This window comes from Zootoca vivipara, chromosome 14 (assembly GCF_965207765.1).
Source record: "Zootoca vivipara chromosome 14, rZooViv2.hap1.1, whole genome shotgun sequence".
Lineage (NCBI taxonomy): Eukaryota > Metazoa > Chordata > Lepidosauria > Squamata > Lacertidae > Zootoca > Zootoca vivipara.
The window spans coordinates 11,053,082-11,075,702 of NC_142597.1; the positions used below are offsets into that span (position 1 = coordinate 11,053,082).

Genomic DNA, 22,621 nt, shown 5'->3' on the forward strand with positions numbered 1-22,621 from the left:
TTCAACCCTAACTGAAGCTTCTCAAAGTCATCCAGGCTTTAAAGAGTATTAGTCCGTTTATCCTCCTGAAATCCATTACACTTACCAGGAAAGAGAGAGGGAGTATTGTAAATCTGATAGCTTCCCCCTGCTTCTCTGTTCTATTTGTCCTCCAGCCCTTTTGGCTCCTTTAGTCTCTAGGCATTTTAGGAAGCTGGAATCAGCCAGGTTTGTTCTATGCTACCATAACAACTGTCTCCATGGAAATGGAGCTCCAATGAGGGAACTTTTGCAAAGTCTGTTCCAGCACTCTCCTTATCCTTGCTCCATTTCAGAACCCATTTTAAAATTAAAACAAAATGCTGCCAGCCACCAGCAGACTTTTCCGTTCAAGTCCCCCAGTTCTCCCATTTCTTTCTAAGCTGAAATTGCACTGCATGAGTCGGGCCTTATCCCTTGGCGTGGATGCCAGACAGGGCAATATTGATGTACTTCCTCTGAGCTGAGCAGTGTGCTGGGTGAATCTATCAGACTGGATTTTACTGTTGCAAAGTAAGAGTAAAAGCTTGCATCTGCACTCTGCCCTGGGTTCCATTGTGCAGTCACCTTCAGTTTCTTAACGGGATGGGCCCATTTTTCATCCCTAGTGATTAGCACAAGCTACTTAAGTCTGCTGTTAGAGGGATTGATGCATGTGGATTGTCGATTAGAGGTCAATTTGGTGGCCTGTTTTGGTAATCCTTGCATTTTGTGAATGCCTTTATCAAAGCGGATTCATGTATCACTCTAATAGTAAGTCTTACGGCCCATAAGTGGACGCTGAGGGTGGAAAACTTGGGTTTCTTTTAGCTTTCCTTGGGAGAAGGCAAAGACTTGGCTGCCGAAGGAACAATTGGGAGTCCTAAAGCGCACTCCCAGTTGTTATTTGGCAAGTGAGGCTTGCTGTCGGCACTGATCATCGGTGACAGCAAGCCCCGATAGGCGAAAGTGGATCCTTGCTCCAAACAAGTTTTCCTGACAGCACTGATTGGCTCTTACAGCAAGCCCTATTGGCTTACTGATGTCATGGTGGCATCAGATGGGTGCCCCTGTTGTAGCCTATTGCTACAAGAGAGAAACTGCTGGAACCACATAGGGCAAGCTTCCCCACCTGCCTTGCTCCACTGACCTGCCTGGGAGCCATATAAAGAGAAAGTGCTACTTACATTTCCCCTCTTGCTCGCTCAACATTTTTCTGGGGGGATGCTCTTCGTCTTTTTGGAAGGAACAAGAACGCATTTGGCTTTTAATATTTGGCTTTTGAAATGTTAAGATTTTGTTTTGAATCTGTATCATTTATATTGTTTGCAAGTACTGTACATTTCTTTGTGAGCTGCCTTGGGGGCTTTTTTGGGGGGTCAATAGGCAGCATATAAATATATTGCAATGTATCATACAGTTTTCTTAACTGCTTTGGTTAGAAAAAGAATAATTTGAAAACTATGTTAGCCCTATCATGGAAAGCGGGAATCCGATCCAAGTAACCAAAGCAAATGGAGCGCCAAGGAAAATTTGGTCATGGCTATTGTCTGAACATATAAATTGACTAAGCAATTCAGGATCTGCGAGGCCTCCTTTCTCCCCGCAGCCCACCACTTAATCGTCTCCCCTAAACTACAAGGCCCCAACATCTTTAGGGAAGATGATTTAACTCTGATCATTTTAGCTGCCCTTTTCAAGCTGAAATATCTTTTTTGAGATGGGGATAAGCAGAATTGTACACAGTATTCTAGCTAGGCCTGCACTGCAATTGCAAGGTGCATGATGCTATTTCTGCTCCTTTCCTAACAATTCCTTACACTGATTCTGCCCTTTTCACTGGTGCAGCACGGCGAGTTGACATTTTTAGTGAACTTTCCACTATGACAAAGAACGTTCCTGGATATTCAGAGCCAATTACACATTGTCAGTAGAAAGGCAAAATTGGGGTGCTGTACTTCCAGCTGCCATTCTGTTGCCTAGTCACCCAGTTTGGACTCTTTTGGAGGTTTTTACCATCTGCTTGAGTTTCTACTATCCAGAATTTGATGTTTCCTGCAACTTGACTACCCTGCTGTTCAGTCATGTCATTTTAAGGGCAAGCAATGCCCAAACATTTCCCTAGCCTGCTGCAAACTTTTAATGTTTGTTCTTGTAAAGTTATAGGATTGATTGGTGTTCGTGAGCTTCTTCTTTCTTAAATACTTTGAGTTTCAAGCTCCCTGATTTATATTTATAGTCCCCCAGTTTGTCTTGTATTTCTTGTGTCGACAAGAGTATGGAATAGTGGGGGATGAACGGGGTGGGGGTTAATGGGGATGGGGTTGTGGGGGCAGTTTGCCTATTTTTCCCCTTCCATGCTTTAAGAATGGACTGTGTGAACCTGTTCAGTCTTACGGAGATGTTCCAAAGGTATACCTTTGTTTTGACCTGTGGGAGCGCTTTGGGAGGTGGGGCAGGGCGAGAGCAGAGGCTTGTTCTGTGAAAACTGAGATTGCTTCTATATCCTGGAACTGCGTGATACCAGGCCAAGGAGTATGTGCACCTACTTTCCAGTGACTTGGAAAGGGCAGCCTCGAGTGCCGGCCATGCCATTCCGATCTTCTGTTGCAATGGCTCATGTGTCACCCTGTTCAGCAAACTCAAATAGTAAAAGTAAATCCAGTTGTCATAAAAAAGTAATAAATTGTGTAAAGTTAGTGCTGCCTGCCTTTTTTTTTCCAGAGTTCACTCTCCTCCATTGTCCTGTCCCTGTTTTTAAGCATTTGCCTCTTGTTGTTTTTCCACATTACCATGACTGACCGCAGCTGTCCTTTTGCTTAGTCTATTTTTAACTGTTTTCTTTTGTCTGGAGGCTACCCAAAGCTAGACAGAATTGAGTGGGGAGGGGGACATTTAGTGTGATTGAGTCCCATGATGTGAAGTGCAAACTCTCTCTCCCCCCCACAGCCCCCCCCCACAACAGTGACAATGCCTTACTTTCTGGCACTGGAGGCTTCTCTTGCGCAGCAACGAAAGGGTGACTTGCTAGTCTCTGGAGAAGCCACTTGGTTCATTTTAATACAAATGTTATTAGTGGCACAATAGTTGGCACTCCTCAGTTTAACCTAGCAGATTTCTCACCCTTATGGACTAGCATGATGGAAAATGCAAGGTAAATATTGGGGAGGGGCTGGGGGGATCAGGTGAGGAAAAGTTGTTTCATGCTGTTTTCCCTGTCATCTATTAGAGGTAAAGGCAAAAGGTAAAGGAACCCAGGATGGTTAAGTCCAGTCAGATTCAACTATGAGGTGTGGCGGTCATCTCTGCTTTCAGGCCAATGGAGCTGACGTTTGTCTGCAGACAGCATTTCCAGGTCATGTGGCCAGCATGATTTAAACTGCTTCTGGCGCAATGGGACACTGCGACTAGTGCCAGAGCGCATGGAAATGCTGTTTACCTTCCCGTCGCAGTGGTACCGATTTATCTACTCACAGTGGTATGCTTTCAAACTGCTAGGTTGGCAGGAGCTGGGACAGAGCAACAGGAGCTCAGCCCATCATGGGGATTCGAACTGCTGACCTTGCAATCAGCAAGCCCAAGAGACCACAGCACCACCCACGCCCTATTGGAGTGTGAAGGACACCCTAGGGTTGATATAAAGGCATGTGGACTTGTCTACTGAGGCTCCTGGAGCTCGCCTTGGGTGGATAAGAGTAGACCTTAGCACAATTTTAGGCTGTTTTTGTTTGCTTGCTTTTCTTTGGTCTTTGATTCTCCTTCCGTTCATCCATTTTAATAGCCAGCTTCTTGCTGTCTTCTCCCAGGAAACAGGAGCAGTTCCAGGCAAATCCTGACAGTTATAACGGAGCAGTGCGGGAGAATTACGCCTGGTCCCAAGACTACAGTGACCTGGAGATCAAAGTCCCTGTGCCCAAGCACATTCTGAAAGGCAAGCAGGTAATAATAATGAGGAATGGGGTTGTTGGGTGGTCCACTGTGGGTGAGAATCTCTCCCAATATCTTGCCTGCATGAGACAGAGATGCTGGTCTGGGTCAGTACAAACGTACTTTATGCTGTAGTTGTCTCTAGCTGTCCACCAGAGGGCCACACGAAATTGCCTTTTGACTGCTGCAGAATGCAGGCATGTAGCTAAGAGGCCTGTAGAAAACAGCTGTTAGCAGGGCGCTCCTTGTTCTGCATGTTCTTCTCGATACTTAACCAAACACTTCAGAGGTCTGCTTCTGATCTATCAGCAGAACGTTTTGCACATTTCTTGCTCCCCCCCCCAGCAAAAAAATTCCCTGCAGTTATGCAAAATAGACCTGTACCTAAACAGATTTAGAGATCCAAAAGCAAAGGACGGTCCATTCCTCAGTGGTAGAGCAAATGGCAACCCCTGGCATCACCAGTTAGCAGAATCTGGCAGCAGGTGATGGGAGAGACCTCCCTTTGCCTGACACCCAGGAGAGAGAGACTGCCAGGTAGCATTGGCAATAGTGTGTGGACATTGCTGGACAGAAAAGGAAAGCCCTAGTCTGCAGTTCACAGTAGTCTTAAAATTGAATCAGGGAGGCCACCTTCATGACCACCTGCAATTTTTGTCTGCACCCATAAATATTACATTTGAATTGCCTTAGGACAACTACCCAAGGTTTTTTTCCCCTTTTGTTTCTGGCTTGTTCACTCAGATTCATCCCTCCTTGAATGTGTAAAGTGAATTGAAAGTCACTGTCCTGTGGCTTCTTTTATCCTTTTATCTAAGGAAAAATGACTGCAGGATTATCATCTTGCTGGCTGGCTGTCAGTTCCCTATAAAACCACAGTGAAAGAGCCCAACTTGATTAGCCATGTGTTCCTTTTGCATGATTATCACCTCAGTGTTGTAACAAACCATTGTGTAAACAGTCTCATTGATGTTGAGATGGTTTTTTCTGGGGGATGTTACTTTCCAGGATTCCTTTTCTGCTGTGTTTCCTGGGACTCATGCCTTGTTGAGCGCGTAGTATTTTTAATTGTTGCTTGCTGGAGAATCTGCTGCTTCTGCAAGCAAAGACTGTTTGCAGGTTGCGTGTAGATAGAGACAATGTCTGCTGCTGAAGCATGTAGCAAATGCAGGCATATATATTTTTTTCTCCATGTGGCTTTCCTTGATCTAAGCATGCTTTGCTATCCAACTTTCTCCTTGGAAGGCAGGCCAGCATCAGTACACCTCATATGATCAGCTTGCTGTGGAGGAGCCCAACGTGTTTATGCTAAGCCTGATGGTTGCAGGAAATAAAATTAACTTTCCTTCACAGGTTCCTCTTTCCTCCCTGTTCATTTAGTAGCTTGTAACATTAAGGGCTCTCATGTGGTGACGCTGGAAATTCTGCACCCTTTTAATTCTCTCTCTCTCTCTCTCTCTCTCTCTCTCTCTCTCTCTCTCTCTCTCTCTCTCTCTCCCTCAGCACACAGGCACACACACACACACACACACGTAATATTTTTCCCCTGGACAGAAGAATGATGTAATTTATTTTGTCAGTCTGAGAGAGGCATATCTCTACTGCAGCCCCATTACTGAGGGGGAGGTTGAAGAGACGTACACAGACGGACTTACTGACTGAAGTGGTTAGAGTGAGGGCTTATTTTCACTTCCTGCTATCAGAGAAGCTGTTAAAAGAAGGGAGGGGAGGAGTGATATTTTGTGTGTGCGTGTGTTTTTCCATCTGGAAAAAAGGCTTGTTTTTCTTCCCCTCGGTTTATTCAGGGCAGCTGAATTGAGCACACTTAGTTTTGTACATCAGCTTCAACCTACACAGCTCTTTGTCATGTCAGAATAGCCCTGTTGTTGCAGGAGCATTAATTGACATTGACAGTACAGACCTAGGGGTAAGAGTTGATAGCACACTTAACAGTACCTGGGCAGCTAGTTGAGGTAGCTCAGAATGCAATTTATTTATCATCCTTACGACAAAGCAAAATTTCAGAATGTCGGCCTAAATGTTGAAGCATGGCAGGAGGTGCAATAAAGCACAAACTTCCCTGCCTGCTGTGAACTTGCCATGCTCATGGCTAGCTTATATACATTTTCCTCCGTTTAATTATTTGCGTGGGATCAATCAATTTTCTTCTCTCCCAACCTCCTGTTCTTGCACGACATTAAATACAAACACATTGGGCAGGTTCACATGGTACACTAAACCATGATTCAGTTGTATGTACACGAGCAATCAGGCTTGTGTTCTCTTCTTTCCCCACTCCATTGGAGTTGCTGCAAGGAGGGAATTGAAAATTTTATTCCTGCTTTTCACTGCCTAGGGTTGCTCATTTATATCCAAACCTGGACAAACTGTGATTAGCGTTAACTATGGTTTAGGGAAACAAAACCATACATCACACTGTAGTTAATGATCCTGGCTAGTTTCCTAAACCATATTTAACACAAACCACAGTTCTCGGGGCCAAATGAATAAATTAGCTGAAAGCAGAAGCAAAAGTTTCCCATCTCCTTGCAGTTCAGTGGGTGGAGGATAACGGAAGGGGGAGTGCATGAACCCAGTACTCATGCGTATAGCACTAAACTGTGGCTTAGCATTGTGTGTGAACCAAGACATCTTATTATTCACTGAAAAACATAGGGAGGAGCCCTCCTGGATTAGATTGATTTACACCAGGATCCCCTTTCTCACAATGGCCGGCTGGATGCTTAAACACTCTGCTGTTTGTCCCTCATCTGGTGTCAGGCTGCCTCTGAATATGTAGACTTTATTAAGCTCTCCTTGCCAATAGCTATTGATAGGGCCTGTCGGCTATAAATTTGCATTTAAAGCAATGCAAGCCATTGGCCACTGTCATATTTTGTGGCAGAAAACACCATAAATTACTTATGCATTATATGAAGAATGATTTTTCTTTAAAGAGCCCAGAGGGACGTTGGCAGGAACAGCTAGGGTTCAGTTAGCTTGGAGAAAAGTGGGCAGCAATAAATCATAGAAAGCTTGTGGTTCTAATTTTCACCCTCAGTCCTTTTTTTAATGAGCAGCCTAGCATGAGCAGTGAGTACGCTTACTGTCCCTGAAAGCCACAGTTTGATAACTGATGTAGTCACTTCATGTTATTTTCAATCTCATTTTATTTTGTGTTCCTGAATATAAATCCATCTGCCATACAGCCAGCCCAGTTTCACTGAAGGAAGGCTAATCTTTGTAATCAGAAAACAGAACTAGCTTAGCACTGTTCTTTTTATTAATATACAAACCTAAATTGATTGAACACGCTTTTATTTCAATCATTGTTGCCCCTTTGATTTGGTATTTTTAATGTTATGTTTACCTTATATAAAGTGCAACAGAACAAAAACAACAGGGGATGGGGTTTTCTTTGTTATTTTAACCCTATCCTGTCATCTCAGTTTCTGAGATGTTCACTGAAAGCTTGAAAGTAGAAGAAAATAGTTCTCTTGCTTACAAGACGCACACACTTCTCATTTTGGGGAGAGTATTTTGTTGACTTGTTTCTATGCTTTTAGTAGGTGTTTGTGGGTACATTTCTGTGAGAAGGAATTGAGGTTGAAAGCCAAGTCAGTGTTGGGTTTAATTTCTGAGCTCTCTAAGGCCTGTGACATTCTCTTAACTGAAGCTTCAACATCTGATTCTGCATTTTGAAAATGCTCTGCCTCCTATACAGCTACAGCACTTCTTCAAATGTGTCCTCCTTGTGGGTTACAACTGGAGTGATAACTATAGCTGAACCAAAATCTCAAGTTTTTAGTCTTTGTTCTGCTTTTTTGAAACACAATAGTGTTTGCTTCCCTCCTCCAGATGTGCATTGTGAATGGCATTAATTTGTGAGGGGGCTAGAAAGGACTATAACTGCGTTCTCCTTTACCCTGTGTGCCTGCTCAGCAATTAATTGCCCAGCTGAAGAAATGCTATTGAGCTCTGCATGTGTCAAATCTGCACCCTTTTTTATCCTTTTCACTGTCAAGGTTACCGGTAATTTGTTGGAGCCCTGGGCTCTTCATCTTCATAGTATACAATACATAGTCTCAGTAGTGCACACAAAAAATATAAATCATAGCATAATAGCAGTGTGTCCTGTTTATAACACTTTTATAAGTCCACTATTGCTGTTTGGTGAAGCAAGGAACTTTATTTTGATTGTGAAAACCTGGCCTGCAACAACTGTGTCATGCACAGCACACGAGCAGGGTGTCTGTCCAGTGATCAATTTTTTTTGTGACCAGCCAATGTCATGAAAAGGCTGTGCTATTTGGTCCAATACAGTTGCAGGGGTTGCGCATATTCTATGCATATACAAAAGTGTCTAGTCCTTACTAGGTCAGCAGAAGTACTGTGGTCACTGGAAGGTAAAGTTTCATAAGTTGGGGTTCTGCTAAACAGAACTTCCTGTGGTCAGAGTGGGGCTTCATTGCTTCTTTATTCTGCATAGGTAAAGGTAAAGGGACCCCTGATCATTAGGTCCAGTCGTGACCGACTCTGGGATTGCGGCGCTCAAATCGCGTTATTGGCCGAGGGAGCCAGTGTACAGCTTCCAGGTCATGTGGCCAGCATGACTAAGCCGCTTCTGGCGAACCAGAGCAGCGCACGGAAACACCGTTTACCTCCCCGCTGGAGCGGTACCTATTTATCTACTTGCACTTTGCTGTGCTTTCAAACTGCTAGGTTCGCAGGACCAAGGCAGGGACCAAGCAACGGGAACTCACCCCGTCACAGGGATTCGAACCACCAACCTTCTGATCGGCAAGCCCTAAGCTCTGTGGTTTAACCCACAGCGCCACCCGCGTTCCCATTCTGCATAAGTAACAGTCCTCAAATATCTTTGTGAGGGACAGGGGATATCGCGAAGTCCCTCCCCTCCTGAGTTCCAGCCCATCCCCGAGCGCAGGGGAAAGCAGGGAGAGTTCCGTCTCAAGTGGGGAAGCAGGAAGCGGGGTCCGAGGCTCAGACAGGGTAGCGGAGCCAGCGTCCCAGGTGGGACAGGAAGGGGGAAGCAAGGGGGGCAGACCTGTCCCCCCAACTCCGGAATTGCGCAGAAAACGTAGGGGGAAGAGGATGGGTCTCCCCAAGTTGTTATGTTGGAGAAAAACGCGCCAAACGCCATTCAGAGGTTCTGATTCAAGCGGATAAGATGTGTCTCTGTAAATAGTACTGCCTTTAGCACTGTAAATACGCAGCACCAATAAAAAGATAAAATGCAGAGCTGTGTAGAGTTGTTACTCTGAAGTAGCCCACTCCGGCCACTGTGACAATCTTCAATGTCTTTCTGGAAGGAACTATGCTCAAGACAGTGCCAATAAAACGAAAATCAGGTCCCAAAAGCAAAGCACATTATAATGATAAATTCTGCCCTATAACTCATTTTCCCTTCATCATCTTTTCCTCCTCCCATTTCCCCAGGGCTTTCTTCTAAGATTATCCTTAAGACTTATGTTTTGGTTTTTTGTTAGTGCTTCTTTTAATACTACATTTCCTAAAAATAGACTAAATTGTTGCAAGATAAGCAGCTCCTTCTGACATTCCTTTGCAGGCACACACAACCCTTTTTAGTATACATATTTCTTATAAGTTCTGGATTAGTAACCTACTTTTCCATTCCTGGCTTGCTGCACAAGGTATTCATCTCTTCTAAGACTCGATAGTCTGCTCTAGACAATTATCTCTCAAAAGTGTCCCTTTTTATTTTTAGTTCTTTCCATCTTTCAAATGCAGTTGCGACACAGTTGCTTACTAAAGCAGTCTCCATCTCTGTTTACTTCCTACTCTGAGAAGATGAGTCACTAAAAGTTACCTACACAATGATAGCACATGAACATTTCAAGTGAGATCCAAACTCTGGAGGAAGTCTTCAAAAACATGCAAGCATATCTATTGCAAACTCTCCTGCTTTTAAGGGCTTTGATTCTTGGCGGGGTGGGCAGGGTTTTTTAGTTTTCAATATGAAGACCATATATGAGAGTCAGTTTCTTTCTTCACCACACATCACCATGTTCCCAAATATAGGACCAGAAAGACCGAATATACAGCAGTACTATATTGCCTTCCTTATGTATTTGCCCTTGCCTCCCTTGACAAGCGGCATGTCTCCTGCCCCACATATCTTGCTAGATTTGCTGTATGACAGTCGCTGCTGTTGTGTAATAGGAAGCTGGCCTCCCCATGGAGGGAGTTGTTTGCAGTCAAACCTCGCCACCTCTGAATGTTCCATCTTTGCTTGCTTTCATTTCCCAGATGGCAGCTCTACATGCTTCTTCCTGCCACTGTTGAAATTACGCAACCCCTCCCCATACAACCTGACCCACAACAGATTTGCATCATGACAATTGTACACAATCATGGTACTGATCATAGAACCTCTGGACCTGGTGTCTATATCAGTGAAAGAACACTTTGCAGGCTTTCCCCTATAAATCACACTCTGGTTTTTTTGTTAACAAAAGGAATTCAACTAGGATATGTTAAAGAGTTCATTCAGTGTTAAGAAATTATTTTTTGTCTTGATCCCTTAGAATGATCAGAGTTATGGTACAGTCATACCTCGGTTTAAGTACGCCTCGGTTTGAGTATTTTCAGTTTAAGTACTCTGCGGACCTGTCAGGAACGAATTAATCCACTTTCCATTACTTTCAATTGGAAAGTTCGCTTCAGGTTAAGTATGCTTCAGGTTAAGTACGGACTCCCAGAACCAATTACACTCATACCTCAGGTTAAATACGCTTCAGGTTGAGTACTCTGCGGACCCGTCTGGAACAGATTAATTCCCTTTCCATTACTTTCAATGGGAAAGTTCGCTTCAGGTTAAGTACAGACTTCCGGAACCAATTGTGTTTGTAAACCAAGGTACCACTGTGCTTTAGTAAGCCTCTATACCTTGGAATAATGCTGGAAATGACAGCTTGATTATAGCTTTCCTTATCTGAGAGGGTCTTCTTAATCCTAGTCTCTCACTATGCCATCATTGTTCTTTTTAAAACAAAACCTGTGTTTTGTGTTTTTAAGTGGCCCTGGGCCCTTTTTATAGTAAAAACGAAAGGCAAGATAACAAATAAGAGATATTTTAAGTTACTCACTTTAAACCTCATTGTTTGTCCCGCATTGTAATTCCATTCAGGTCCTCTGGAAGGAGCAACAAAGGGTGAAATTACCTTTCTAATTTTCTTCTCTATCGTTTTTCCTCCCCCCAGGTTTCTGTGAACATCGGTAGTAGTTCAATTTCCGTGGCTGTGGTAGAGGGAAGTGGGCCACGTGTGCTCATGGAAGGCACCCTCACTCACAAGATCAACACAGAGAACTCTGTCTGGAGTCTGGAACCAGGAAAGTGTATCCTTGTAAGCACAACTTCTCATTTTCACTGTGCATGTGTGTTTTCGGTGCATGTCTGCTCCCCCCTCGAAAGTCTCTGAGCTTTAGTTGCTTCTGGGTTGATTTGGGAATGCCAAGAGTTCTTCTTGAAGGCTGGAACAGAGACATTGCTTCCTTAGCTCTGCTACAGAGCTACCAAATTAGCTGCACCAGAAGATCACTCTATCCACTTACTATTTTGCATGTGCTGTACTGCTTTTCTTGCATGGGCATCAGTACACTCAATCTGTTTTAACTTCAGGATTGCTGCTGCTCTAACTTTAGACCGTATGCTTCCTTCTGCTTTGTCCTTTCTTTCTGCTTCTTATTTCAGCCCTTATTCTGCACTTGACCTTATTGTTAGTTCCTATCTTTACTTTCATCTCCCTTTAAAGCCCATGAAGCTCATTGGGGAACCTCAGGTGGGGATCTATGTCTGCTACCCTGAGCTACTAGGAGAAATGGTGGGGTCAAAATACAGTAAACAATAACATAAAATCTCCTGGCTTAGTGCACAAATGGTCAGAAATAGGGTAGTATCAGAACGGATATGTTTTGTTTGCGGTACACAGAAAAGTATCTCCTTGGGCTTAGGTAAACCTTGCTATGTAGGAAGCTGCACTATCCCAAATGAGACACAGGGGTGTCAAACTCAAATTCATAGGGGGCCGCATCAGCAGTTTGGTCACCCTCAAAGGGCCGGTTGTATCTGTAGGACTATGTGTCCACTCTTTATTATCATAAATGATTGTCACTGCATTCAATTATTACTGTTTTTTGTAATAATGTAAGTAATAACTAGCTCTGAAAGCAGAAACATAGTCAGAATAATGGCAAGTAGATATTCAAATGTACAATTATTGTACAATTTATTGAAAAATGATTTGGTAACTGCACTGGGTGGTGGAGGCTCGCTAGGGTTTCATGCAGGACCTTTGCAGAGCTGCTAGTACCTGGAGATGCTGGGGTCCTTCTGCATGCAGGACAGATGTTCTGCCAGTGAGCCACCACCCTTCACCAAAGGGACTGGCTGAGGTTGACTCACTGGAGCTGCTCTCCTGGTTCCAGGGTTTAAGGGCCAGAAGTATAAAGCAGCATCCTATGTTTCTGAGGAGAGGGAGAGGGAGGGGAGGGGAGGGGGGAGGGAGGAAGGAAGGAAGGAAGGAAGAAAAGAGGGAGTGGGAGGGAGAGAGGAAGGAAGGAAAGAGGGGAGAGAAAGAAGAGTCGAAATAAGGAAGGGAATAAAGAAGTAAAGAAAAAGAAAGAGGGAGAGAAGACGGAAAGGGAGAAAGAAGGAAGGAAGTAGAGGGAAAGAAAGAATAAGAATGAGGGAGAGGAAGAAAGATGGGAAGGACGGAAGGAAGGAAGAAAGAAAAGAGGGAGCAGGAGGGAGAGAGGAAGGAAAGAGGTCCCGCTGCTGGGTCCTGCTGGCTGGGGCGCTCGGCGGGCCACATGACAAGGTCTGGCGGGCCGGATTTGGCCCCCGGGCCTTGCGTTTGACACCCATGCACTATCTCTTGCTCAGCAGTGTCTTACACAGCTCTTTAAAGGTTTCATACAGGAATCTTTCCAGTCCTGTCTGGAGGTGCCAGGGATTGGAAGTGGGATCTTCTTCTTGGTTACAAGGTTTTCCTACAAGACGGTTTTTTAGCCAATATTTGCAACAATTGCTCTAGGCTTGTGGCTTCCACATAAAACCTGAGTCCATGGCAGTTTCTTATATATAAAAATGCAGCACGATCCTTGTTTGTGTTACAGAGTAAAAACAAAGACAGATTCCTGCCTGCCCTTAGGAGCTTACAATTTAAACTTGAATACATGGAAGGCTACATGGAAGAAAGATGTGACACCAAACAGATGAAGAACATCCTTTCTTTCAATTCCATGTCCTTGGGCTTAGTTTCAGTAGGTGATGAGAACCAAGGGGAGAACTAGGAGGGATTTGAAGCACAAGAGAGATGGGGGTGCCAACAAGAAGGTGCTGTGGGAGTTCCAGACATGAAGGTGGCAAGGAAGAAAGAGCTGAGTCATTTTTGGTTCAGCCTCCCTTGGGTCTGGGATTTCTTCTAAACTCTTGTTTGTGTACTCCTGAACACCAGAGGAGAAAATGGTGGGGGGTTTTCGTGTGTGTGTGTGTGTTGCAGGTATCTACTGAAAATTTTGCAGAAGAAAAAAAATTGCATGGCTCAGCTAAGTTAAGAAATTTGGGTTTAATGAGCGATAGTTGGTGCTAATGACAGGTGCTGCAGCAATCCTGATCTGCTGCTCCAAGCTCTTTTTTTGAAGTGATAATTAGGCAATTGCTGAGGCCTTAGCCAAGTGGCACTTGATTTCACAAGCTGCTCAAATGAAGGTATTTGCCCGTTATCACATTTTCGGTGTGATGGAGGGCCAAACATTGGTCCTTGCAGGCCTTGTCCTCCTGGCATCTCTCCAGATCTGGATCTAACTTTTTCCATTCTCAGTGTGGTTTCAGATGACTTAGGGTGATTAGTTGCAGGTACTGGTTTGCACTGACATATAAGGAACATAATTTTTCTGATCATTTATTCTTGTGAACTCTCATAATTCTGGAATAGTACTATTGTGAGGCAAGTTTACTATTGTGAGGCAAGTGTTGTGTTTCATTCCACTTTTCAGATATGGAGATACAACAGAGTGGACAGTGAATTTCTCCCTAAATGAGATGAAAGGATTTCAACAAAAAAAAACACACCTGTGGATTAGTTTGGGGAGGGGATTTCATATAATTATATTTAGCTTGCAGCAGTGCACTGGCAAGCTATCCTCTAGTGCTCAGTGATGTCATCTATTTACTATTGGTAGCTATTCAGGCATTCTTGTAATGTGCTGGTAGTGTTGTGTTTTGCCGCTGAGTGTGTGTCTGCCCACGCGTTTAATTTGCAAATGATACCTTTAGGATGACAGGCAAGTACCCAGGAGTTGGCTTCAAATTTTGATTTTTCACTTTTCTGATTACTTGCCGGGATTGGAAATAAGAAATGTAGTAAAAACAAAAACAAAATACCTTTGCAAACATATGGTGTTACCATAATATCCATGTATTTTTGTGACTCCCAAAAAATGTATTTGAATACCTTATGAACTGCATCCCATGATATAAAGCAGTGGCAAAATGTCAACACTGCTGAAAACATCCTAAGACCATTGCTTGTGTGGTTTAAATCGAGTGACTAATGCTAGTTAGTTCCTTCGGGGAGCTGTTGCTAATGTCAGTAAGAATTCCAGGACCTCTAGAGAAGCAGCATCTTTTAATGCCTTAAACCAGGCACCCCCAAACTTCGGCCCTCCAGATGTTCTGGACTACAATTCCCATCATCCCTGACCCGTGGTCCTGTTAGCTAGGGATCATGGGAGTTGTAGGCCAAAACATCTGGAGGGCCGCAGGTTGGGGATGCCTGCCTTAAACCCACTCAGCCTACTGTTTTTTATCTTACCCTGACTCAGCTGTCATTTGATCCAGCCCTAGGACCAGCTTAGAGGACTTACCATCTTTTGCAATGATTGGTGGTTAACTTCATCATCTTTAGGTTTGTTACTGCATTATCCAAAAAGATGACTGGGAGATTTCTAGTAGGAGAAAGTGTGTGTCTGTCTCGTGGTGGGGGAGTGGACAATCCAACTGGTGTTTGCCACCCCCCCTCCTGGGTTCAAGAGACTCAAGATGTTAAATTCTAGAATCCTTGCTCATAAGTAGCCTTATGGATAATCAAAATACTCACATGCCTGATTTTAATTGGATTTGCTAATTAATAAGTGTGTTGGCATTTGGACCTCTTTGTATAGAGGATGACTGAGTAACTGAATAGTAGGAAGCAGTGGAAAAACTCCATCAGCAGTTGCAAATTTGTTCTCTTATTGGCTTCACAATCAGTTTAGAGTTTGGGGGCTCTAGCAACATATATCATGGAACTGCTTGTCATAGATGCAATGAGGCCTTCCTTCCTTCCTTCCTTCCTTCCTTCCTTCCTTCCTTCCTTCCTTCCTTCCTTCCTTCCTTCCTTCCTTCCTTCCTTCCTTCCTTCTTCCCCCAAAGTAGACTAGGTGTTGTTTGTTTTCTGACAGAATGAAAACCTTGTTAGACAGGAAGGAAGCATTGCAGACTTAAGAGGAAATTGCATTTTCAGAATTGTTTAAAGGAAGTACTGTGCTTTTAAGAACCAAGACCATGGGAGAACAAGGAACTTCTCCAAACTTCTGGTCCTGTAAATAATAATTTTGTGTGTGACCCTTCTCCATTACGCTAGTTAGTGTGTCAAAGAGTGTGACCAAAATAAATTCACAGGAGCTTTTTTTAGCAACCGTGCTGGGTGTTGGGCACAACACTTTTGTTTCTCCCCTTTCCAAGCTCTCGGGAAAAACCTGCTTGGTTAGAATGTATGTGAAAAACCTCTCTCCATCTCTTTTTTAAAAAAATATATATAAATGTTTTATTCAGTTTTGGTCAACAGAACTATACAACTGAAAAAGAGCATCACAGCATATTGATAATCGCAACCTCCTACAAGATTAAAAGTTATAAATGTCCCAGTGGCTCAGTTCAATAAACCATTCCACAGGTTCAAATAGACTCAGCCCACCTGATGCTACAATGGCAGCAGCAGCTCACTTTGGGGGGAGGAACCCCAATATCAACTATAGTGTTGAGCATTTAAATGCTGCCTGATAACAGCTGAGTAAAAAATTGATTTAGGAAAAATTTAATTTGAAAACTTTCCAAATGTTCGTGCATAATATGCCATGTTTATTGTCCTCTTTTGGAAATTATCTAAAGAATACATCCTGTGCACTATATATATATTTGCTTTGAGAGGAGTGATTTGACAAGATTATTATGGGCAACATCTTTTGAATAAAAACCTTATGCAAGTTCATAGTATTTATAGAAGTGCATGATTTGAGAGAAGAGCTGTGAGGAAGTAAGGTTGCTATCCAGATTACTTTTTCAGAATTCAAACCCATGTTATCAGAAGAATGTGCTCTAGGCTGAGTCACTTCCCTCTCCCCTTCTCTTTAGCATGAACTTGTCATGATTTGTGGATGATCTACAGCTTTCCAGTTTATATATACAGTGGTACCTTGGGTTAAGTACTTAATTGGTTCCGGAGTGCCATTCGCACCCCGAAAAGTACTTAACCAGAGCGGCGAAAACGCGCGTGCACGAAGTGCGCAGATTGCTTTTGCGCATGCGCGCGCGGCGGAAGCCAGAAGTAAACACTTCCGGGTCCGCAGAGTACCTAACCTGAAAGTACTCAACCTGAAGCGTACTTAACCTGAGGTATGGCTGTAATGGCAAACTGTAGTATGCACTTCAAAAGAAAAAAATCCCAAAGATTGCAGCAGGGCAGGGTAATCTCATGATTAAGTCAGAATTAAATTACTCACTGCTAGATGTAAACTGATTTTAGGATGCAGAGGCTGCTGGGACAAAAGAACAATGGCTGTTCCCACATATTTTGAAAAATACAAAACCTAGCAGTTACTTTGATCTGTCTCTAGTACAATTGAGAACACACAGATCTCTGGTGAGGCAGATTGCTGACGTAAAGAGAAGGCTGATAGCCTTCATACCAGTATTAGCAAACCTGGAGATTAATTTTCAGTGGTGTTCTAAATGCCAAATTGGATAATACTATATAGTGGCTAGAGGGCATGCAAATTCTGAAAGTTAGGTTTTATTTTCAGGTGATCGAAAACAACTTCTCAGTTTTAAGATCCCACTTCTAGATGACTGAAAGATGAAGTTGCTTAATTGAATTGGAACACACAAGAGGAGAAGCGGGGGGAGCATGCTAGCATAAGGCATGTTCACATAGTGCCAAACCACGGTTTGTACTGAGCCATCTTGTGCTACAGATGGGATGGTACGTTATTTGGTTGGAATAGTGACAGCCCAACCCTAACTTTTTCACAATGCCACATTGCCAACTTTTTTTTTCAACCGTCCTCCGAACATTATTAGTGGTTCAGCTATTGAACATTTTCAAGTGCTCTGTTTTATGTGCGTTTTGGAACTGTTGTAAAATTTCAAAAGAAAGTAAAATCGTCTAGGGCTCCTTCAAATTACAGTTAGACTCTAGGTGCGGGTGACTTGTAAACGTGCAGGCAGGAAGGGTATAAATTCATGGGGATGCAAAGGTCAAACTTGTCGTGGCAGTAACCCTTGCTTGAGTTGGGCATGGCTTCTTCTATTGCATGGATTCTGGGTTTTGAAAAATAATTGCCTATGTCATTGAAATCAGTGGAAGGGGGTCTTCAACCCTTTTTAAAGCATTCTGAGCCAGTGTCATCACTACATTGTGTACTATTCTGAGCCAGTGTGAATTCCACAAATGAGTTCGACTTTGTGTGATGAAGTACTTCCTATTGTATGCTCTGAATCTCCTACCAATTTGTTTCATTGGGTTCAAGTGTTATGAGAGAGAAAGAGAGGTATAAAAGCTTCTCCCAACCCACTTTCTCCATACTATGTATAATTTCATAAACCTCGATTGTGTCCCACGAAGGCGCTCCAAACTGTTGCTCATTTTGGTGGCCTTTCTGTGGCACTCCAGATTCTGCTGGGCTACAGCTTTCGTTGTCCTTAACCGTTGGCCATGCTGTGTGGTCCAGCAACAACTGGAGGGTTACAGCTAAACCACCCCATCTCTACAATTCTTTCAATCTGAAAGAGTAGCAATCTGAACAAATAATATTACAAATGCGGCTGCATCATGCATATGCGGAAAGACATTGCAAGCCTCGCCATTCTATGGAGTTCCTGAAGATCTTTAAGGAGAGGTATATGTTGCAGGTTAGAACCACAGCAATCTCAAAAATAGCAATTTTGGAAAGTATTTTATCTTATGTTTTGGGGTTCCTCTGAGGAAAGCAACAATTTCCCCTTGGAACGCCCTCCGTTTTGCAGTTTCAGTTCCCAAGGCAAAGAGTCCTCCCACAAGCTTCCTCAGACGACCTTTTCACTCCCAGCACCTTATGCAAACTTTTCTTTGAGATACCATGCTGGTGTGATTGCTTTACCACAGATGGAGCTCTCTTAGTCTGGGCTGTTGTGGTGCATCCTGTCTCTCCACACCCCGCCGACAAACAGGTTGTTTAAGTGAATATGTGACTCGCCTCCTCGTTTCACCTTCTCCTTGCAGCATATGGAATTTATGACCTTTTTTGCTTCTCTCCCCAGCAGCCTCGCAAAGAGCAGTTTTCTCTTCCTGCCAGACTGTCTCTCCGAAGCTACTTTTTCTTTGTTGTCATGGAACAGATTCTTGCATCTCCAAGTGCACCCAAGCCATGCAGCCCCGTCAAGCTGGGGTGGCAGCTAAAAGTGTAACCCGTTTCAGCCTTGTTCCCGCCCACTCCTGTGCACTTTGGAAGAAACTTGCAGGGCTTTGGTGCAATAGCTCTTTCTTTTTCTTTTTTTGCAAAGTGTGAAGTGCCTCTCTCGGTTGGTGCAAAGCACTGCACCACCAAGAGTTAGCCGAGATTATATTAATTTCCCAATCAATGTACTTAAGGGACTGCTCTGCTAGATACTGCCCCAAAGGTTGCCTAATGTAGCCAGATTCCTTCTCTTCCACGCACAATAGTAGGATGCACATCAGGAAAGCATCTGATACCCAGCATCAATACTTCTCCTGAATGTGGAGATTCTGTTAGCTGTCCTTTATCAGTCAATTGTCCTTTATGGAAAGACCATGGATCCCACAAGCTATGTGTTATGAAACAAATTGCTTTCACCTTCTGCAAATTAGCTTTATTGGGTGCTCCTTAGTAGTAGTATGAGATGAGGAGAAGTTACTTTCCACACTGCTCATATAGTAGTAGTAGTAGTAGTTGTTGTTGTTGTTGTTGTTGTTGTTGTGTGTGTGTGTCTCACTCGAAGGATCATCACCTTTTTGTGGTGAGTGGGCTTGCATGTTCCTATGAACCTTGTGAGCAAAGCCATCGGGAGTCTTCTACTCCCAGCAGGGTCACCCAAGGCGGTAAGGTCAAAGGGGAGGAGCTAGACAAAGAATGGTCCATGAAGTCCTCAACGGCAGAACAGGTGGAAGATAACAAGCCGTATGTTACAAGGCTTTGAAGGCGGATGAAGGCTGCAGCAGATAAGGATCTACCGGTTGCTGTGATACTCTATTCCCATCGGAATAGAGCCTTACTGTGAAGACTTTGTGTTGGTCAGCATGCACTGATCTACACACACAAAACAAATTCACGCACAGGCGTCTTCCAAAAACCTGTCCCAAACCCAAAACCGTGTTCATGGAAGACAGTCTTACTTGGCTACAAGAAGAAGAAGAAGAAGAAGAAGAAGAAGAAGAAGAAGAAGAAGAAGAAGAAGAAGAAGAAGAGAGTGTTTGTGTGTAGAAACATCTTATGCCAACCTTGATCTTACCCCCACCCCCACCCCCCCACCCCGACTAAATTAAATAGCACCAAAGGCTTTAACCTTTCTTCATAGAGGAGGGGATGCATCCCAATAGATTTTGGTTTAGTTGCTTTTTCCTGTACCTTTTTCCAGTTCTGTGATATTGGCCCAGATAGGAGGAGGATTATGTTACTGACTGAAGCCAAAAGCCAATTGGCTGTATCCACGCGTAGTTCAATAATAGCTGAAAAGCTTGGCCTCTTGCCACCATATCTTATGGCTATATATCATCTCTGCAAATTAATCAGGCCCTTGAATTTTTAGGCTATACAAAACTGGGCATGATGTCACTTGTAGCCAATCAAAGTGCTTGGATTGTGTCTCAAATGCTTGGATTGTGTCTCTGGAAGGGAGGATTAGCGATACCGCTTCAGATGGGGTGCTTCCTGTCGTGTTGCGTATGGTGGGTACATTGAGATAGTCCTGCGAGAGATTTTACATGTTTTGTGCTTTGTTTAGTGTTGAAATCGAAACTGACTTGCTGGCACGCAGGAGTCACTCTAGAGATAGACTCTAGAGATAGACATGCCTTGCTGTTGCCCCATTGGCTATATGGATCAGATGAGGCAATAACACAGCTGAAATTCAGGTGTTGAAACCACCCCTAAGCTGTGCTTGCAGAGTAATTTGGTGAAATAAAATGAGTAATACAGCCCCCTCTTTAAGGGCATAGGAGGATAGCACTGCCTGCTTGGTGCGCTGAAATGTCCTTGCAAGCATGATGTGCATTATATTATGATTCTATTATGATTCAGTTGAGATTCCTGCATTGCAGAGGGTGTTGCTTGGGGAATGCTTTTCAGCCCCGTGGAACCTCTACTGTGGGGTTCTGCAGGGCTCAATTCTATCCCCCATGTTGTTTAAAATCTACATGAAACCGCTGGGTGGAGTTATCCGGAGGTTTGGAGTGCGTTGTAGCAGTATGCTGATGACACTTAGCTTTATTTCTCCTTTACATCTGCAGGTGAGGCAGTGGAAGTGCTGGACCAGTGTCTTGTCTTGATAATGGACTGGATGAGAGCCCACAACTGAATCTCAATCCAAATAAGACGGAGGCACTGATAGTGGGTGCTTCCTCAGACCAGATGGCTGGGAGGTTGCCTGCTCTTGATGGGGTTATGCTGCCTCTGAAGGAGCAGGTTCATAGTTTGGGGGTACTCCTGGATCGTTTGCTGTCGCTTGAAGCTCAGGTGGCCTCAGTGGCCCGAGTGCCTTCCATCAGCTTCAGTTGGTGGCCCAGCTACGCCCCTATCTGGACAGGGGTAGACTAACTACTGTTGTCTATGCTCTGGTAACCTCAAGGTAGATTACTGCAATGCGTTAAACCTAGGGCTGCCGCTGAAGACAGATTGGAAACTTCAGCTGGTGCAGAATTCAGCAGCCAGGTTGCTCACCGGAGCATGACGGTTTGAGCATATTACACCGATCCTGGTCCAACTGCACTGGCTACCAGTTAGTTTCCGGGCCCAATTCAAAGTGCTGGTTTTGACCTATAAAGCCTTAAATGCCTCAGGACCACAATACCTCAAGGACTGCCTCTTCCCATAAGAACCTATCCAGACCCTGAGATCATCTTCTGAGGCTCTTATTTGTGTGCCTCCTCCTCGAGAGGTCAGGAGGGTGGCAACACGAGAACAGGCCTGCTCTGCAGTGGCTCCCCACCTGTGGAATGCTCTCCCTAGGGAAGTTCACCTGGCGCCTTCATTATACTCCTTTAGGCACCAGGCAAAAACATTCCTTTTTAACCAGGCCTTTACCTGACCTGATCTACATCCTATACCCTTTTTAAAATGCTGGCTCTTTTTAGGGTGTGTGTGTTATTGGGTTGTTGTTATATTTTGATTTTTATGTATGTGATCCTTTATGTGAACCGCCCTGAGACCTTCGGGTATAGAGCGTTATAGAAATAAAAAAATAAATAGATGACCCCCAGGGTGCCTTCCAACTCTGCAATTCTACGATTCATTCATTCCCTTGGAAATTCTGGATGTTCAGTACTAGCACAGTAACACACATGATGTCTATTGAAGTAAGGAATACAGTGATCTATTATAAAGTGCGATAGATGCACCATGTAATTCCAATACCGATTCTCATGTCTGCTCAGCCTTGTATTTAAGAACTTGGCTAGTAGTCAGAAGTGACCAGGAATTCCATACAGGCAAGTGGGTGGGTGGTAGAGGAGGGATTGGTCTGCCAGCCCACTTGGTTGCCATGCTAACCGTAGAAGATGGTATTCCTGTTCCTCTGTGACGACTGCAGAAGCACAGCAGACTAGTAGAGGGAGAAATGGCTTGCTCTGTTACTCCTCTGCCACTCCGCTTGATAGAAGGTATTTTAAAATTAGCTAGTGTTTCCATGCTGGCTGCTCCTCTTTTGCTGTGAACCTTACAGCCTAGTGCAATTTTTTGCAGGCTAGTAACTTTAGCGAGCTTATACAAAGCTATGAATAACAAGTGATGTAGGGTATGGTAATGAACTCTGTCCAAAGGTTCCAGTCTTGCGTTCTTTTAATCTGTGCGTAAAACTCACTGAATACAACCGATCATACTTCAAAGTATACCTTCTTAGGATTTCATGGCACACATCTACAACAGTTAAAACTGAAGTATGCAGAATAATTTTGAGCACTTCCTCTGGCTTTCACAACGGAGCTCTTCAGTGATCATAGAGTATTCTAATAAGCGCTAATAAAGCAGTGTAATTTTTAAACTATTATTACTCACCTTTATCCATATAAAACAGACTGTTTCTCAGCTGAGGCCCTTTGGGAAGAAATGGAATAATCTTGGTGTCACATTTGTTAGAAATGTTCGTGATAGTTTAAGTAGGGGGGAGGTCAATGTGCAAAGTTTT

The 22,621-nt window shown here is 43.7% G+C and overlaps 1 protein-coding gene across 1 annotated transcript in view; it reads left to right on the plus strand.

Annotated features, from left to right (window-relative positions):
* NUDCD3 (NudC domain containing 3) overlaps positions 1-22,621 on the plus strand; it is a 59,701-nt gene that overhangs the window by 25,206 nt on the left and 11,874 nt on the right. Inside the window, exons 3-4 of the mRNA XM_035139301.3 lie at positions 3,804-3,936; positions 11,166-11,309. Of these exons, the coding sequence (XP_034995192.1) occupies positions 3,804-3,936; positions 11,166-11,309 (277 nt within the window). The remainder of the gene's footprint in view (positions 1-3,803; positions 3,937-11,165; positions 11,310-22,621) is intronic.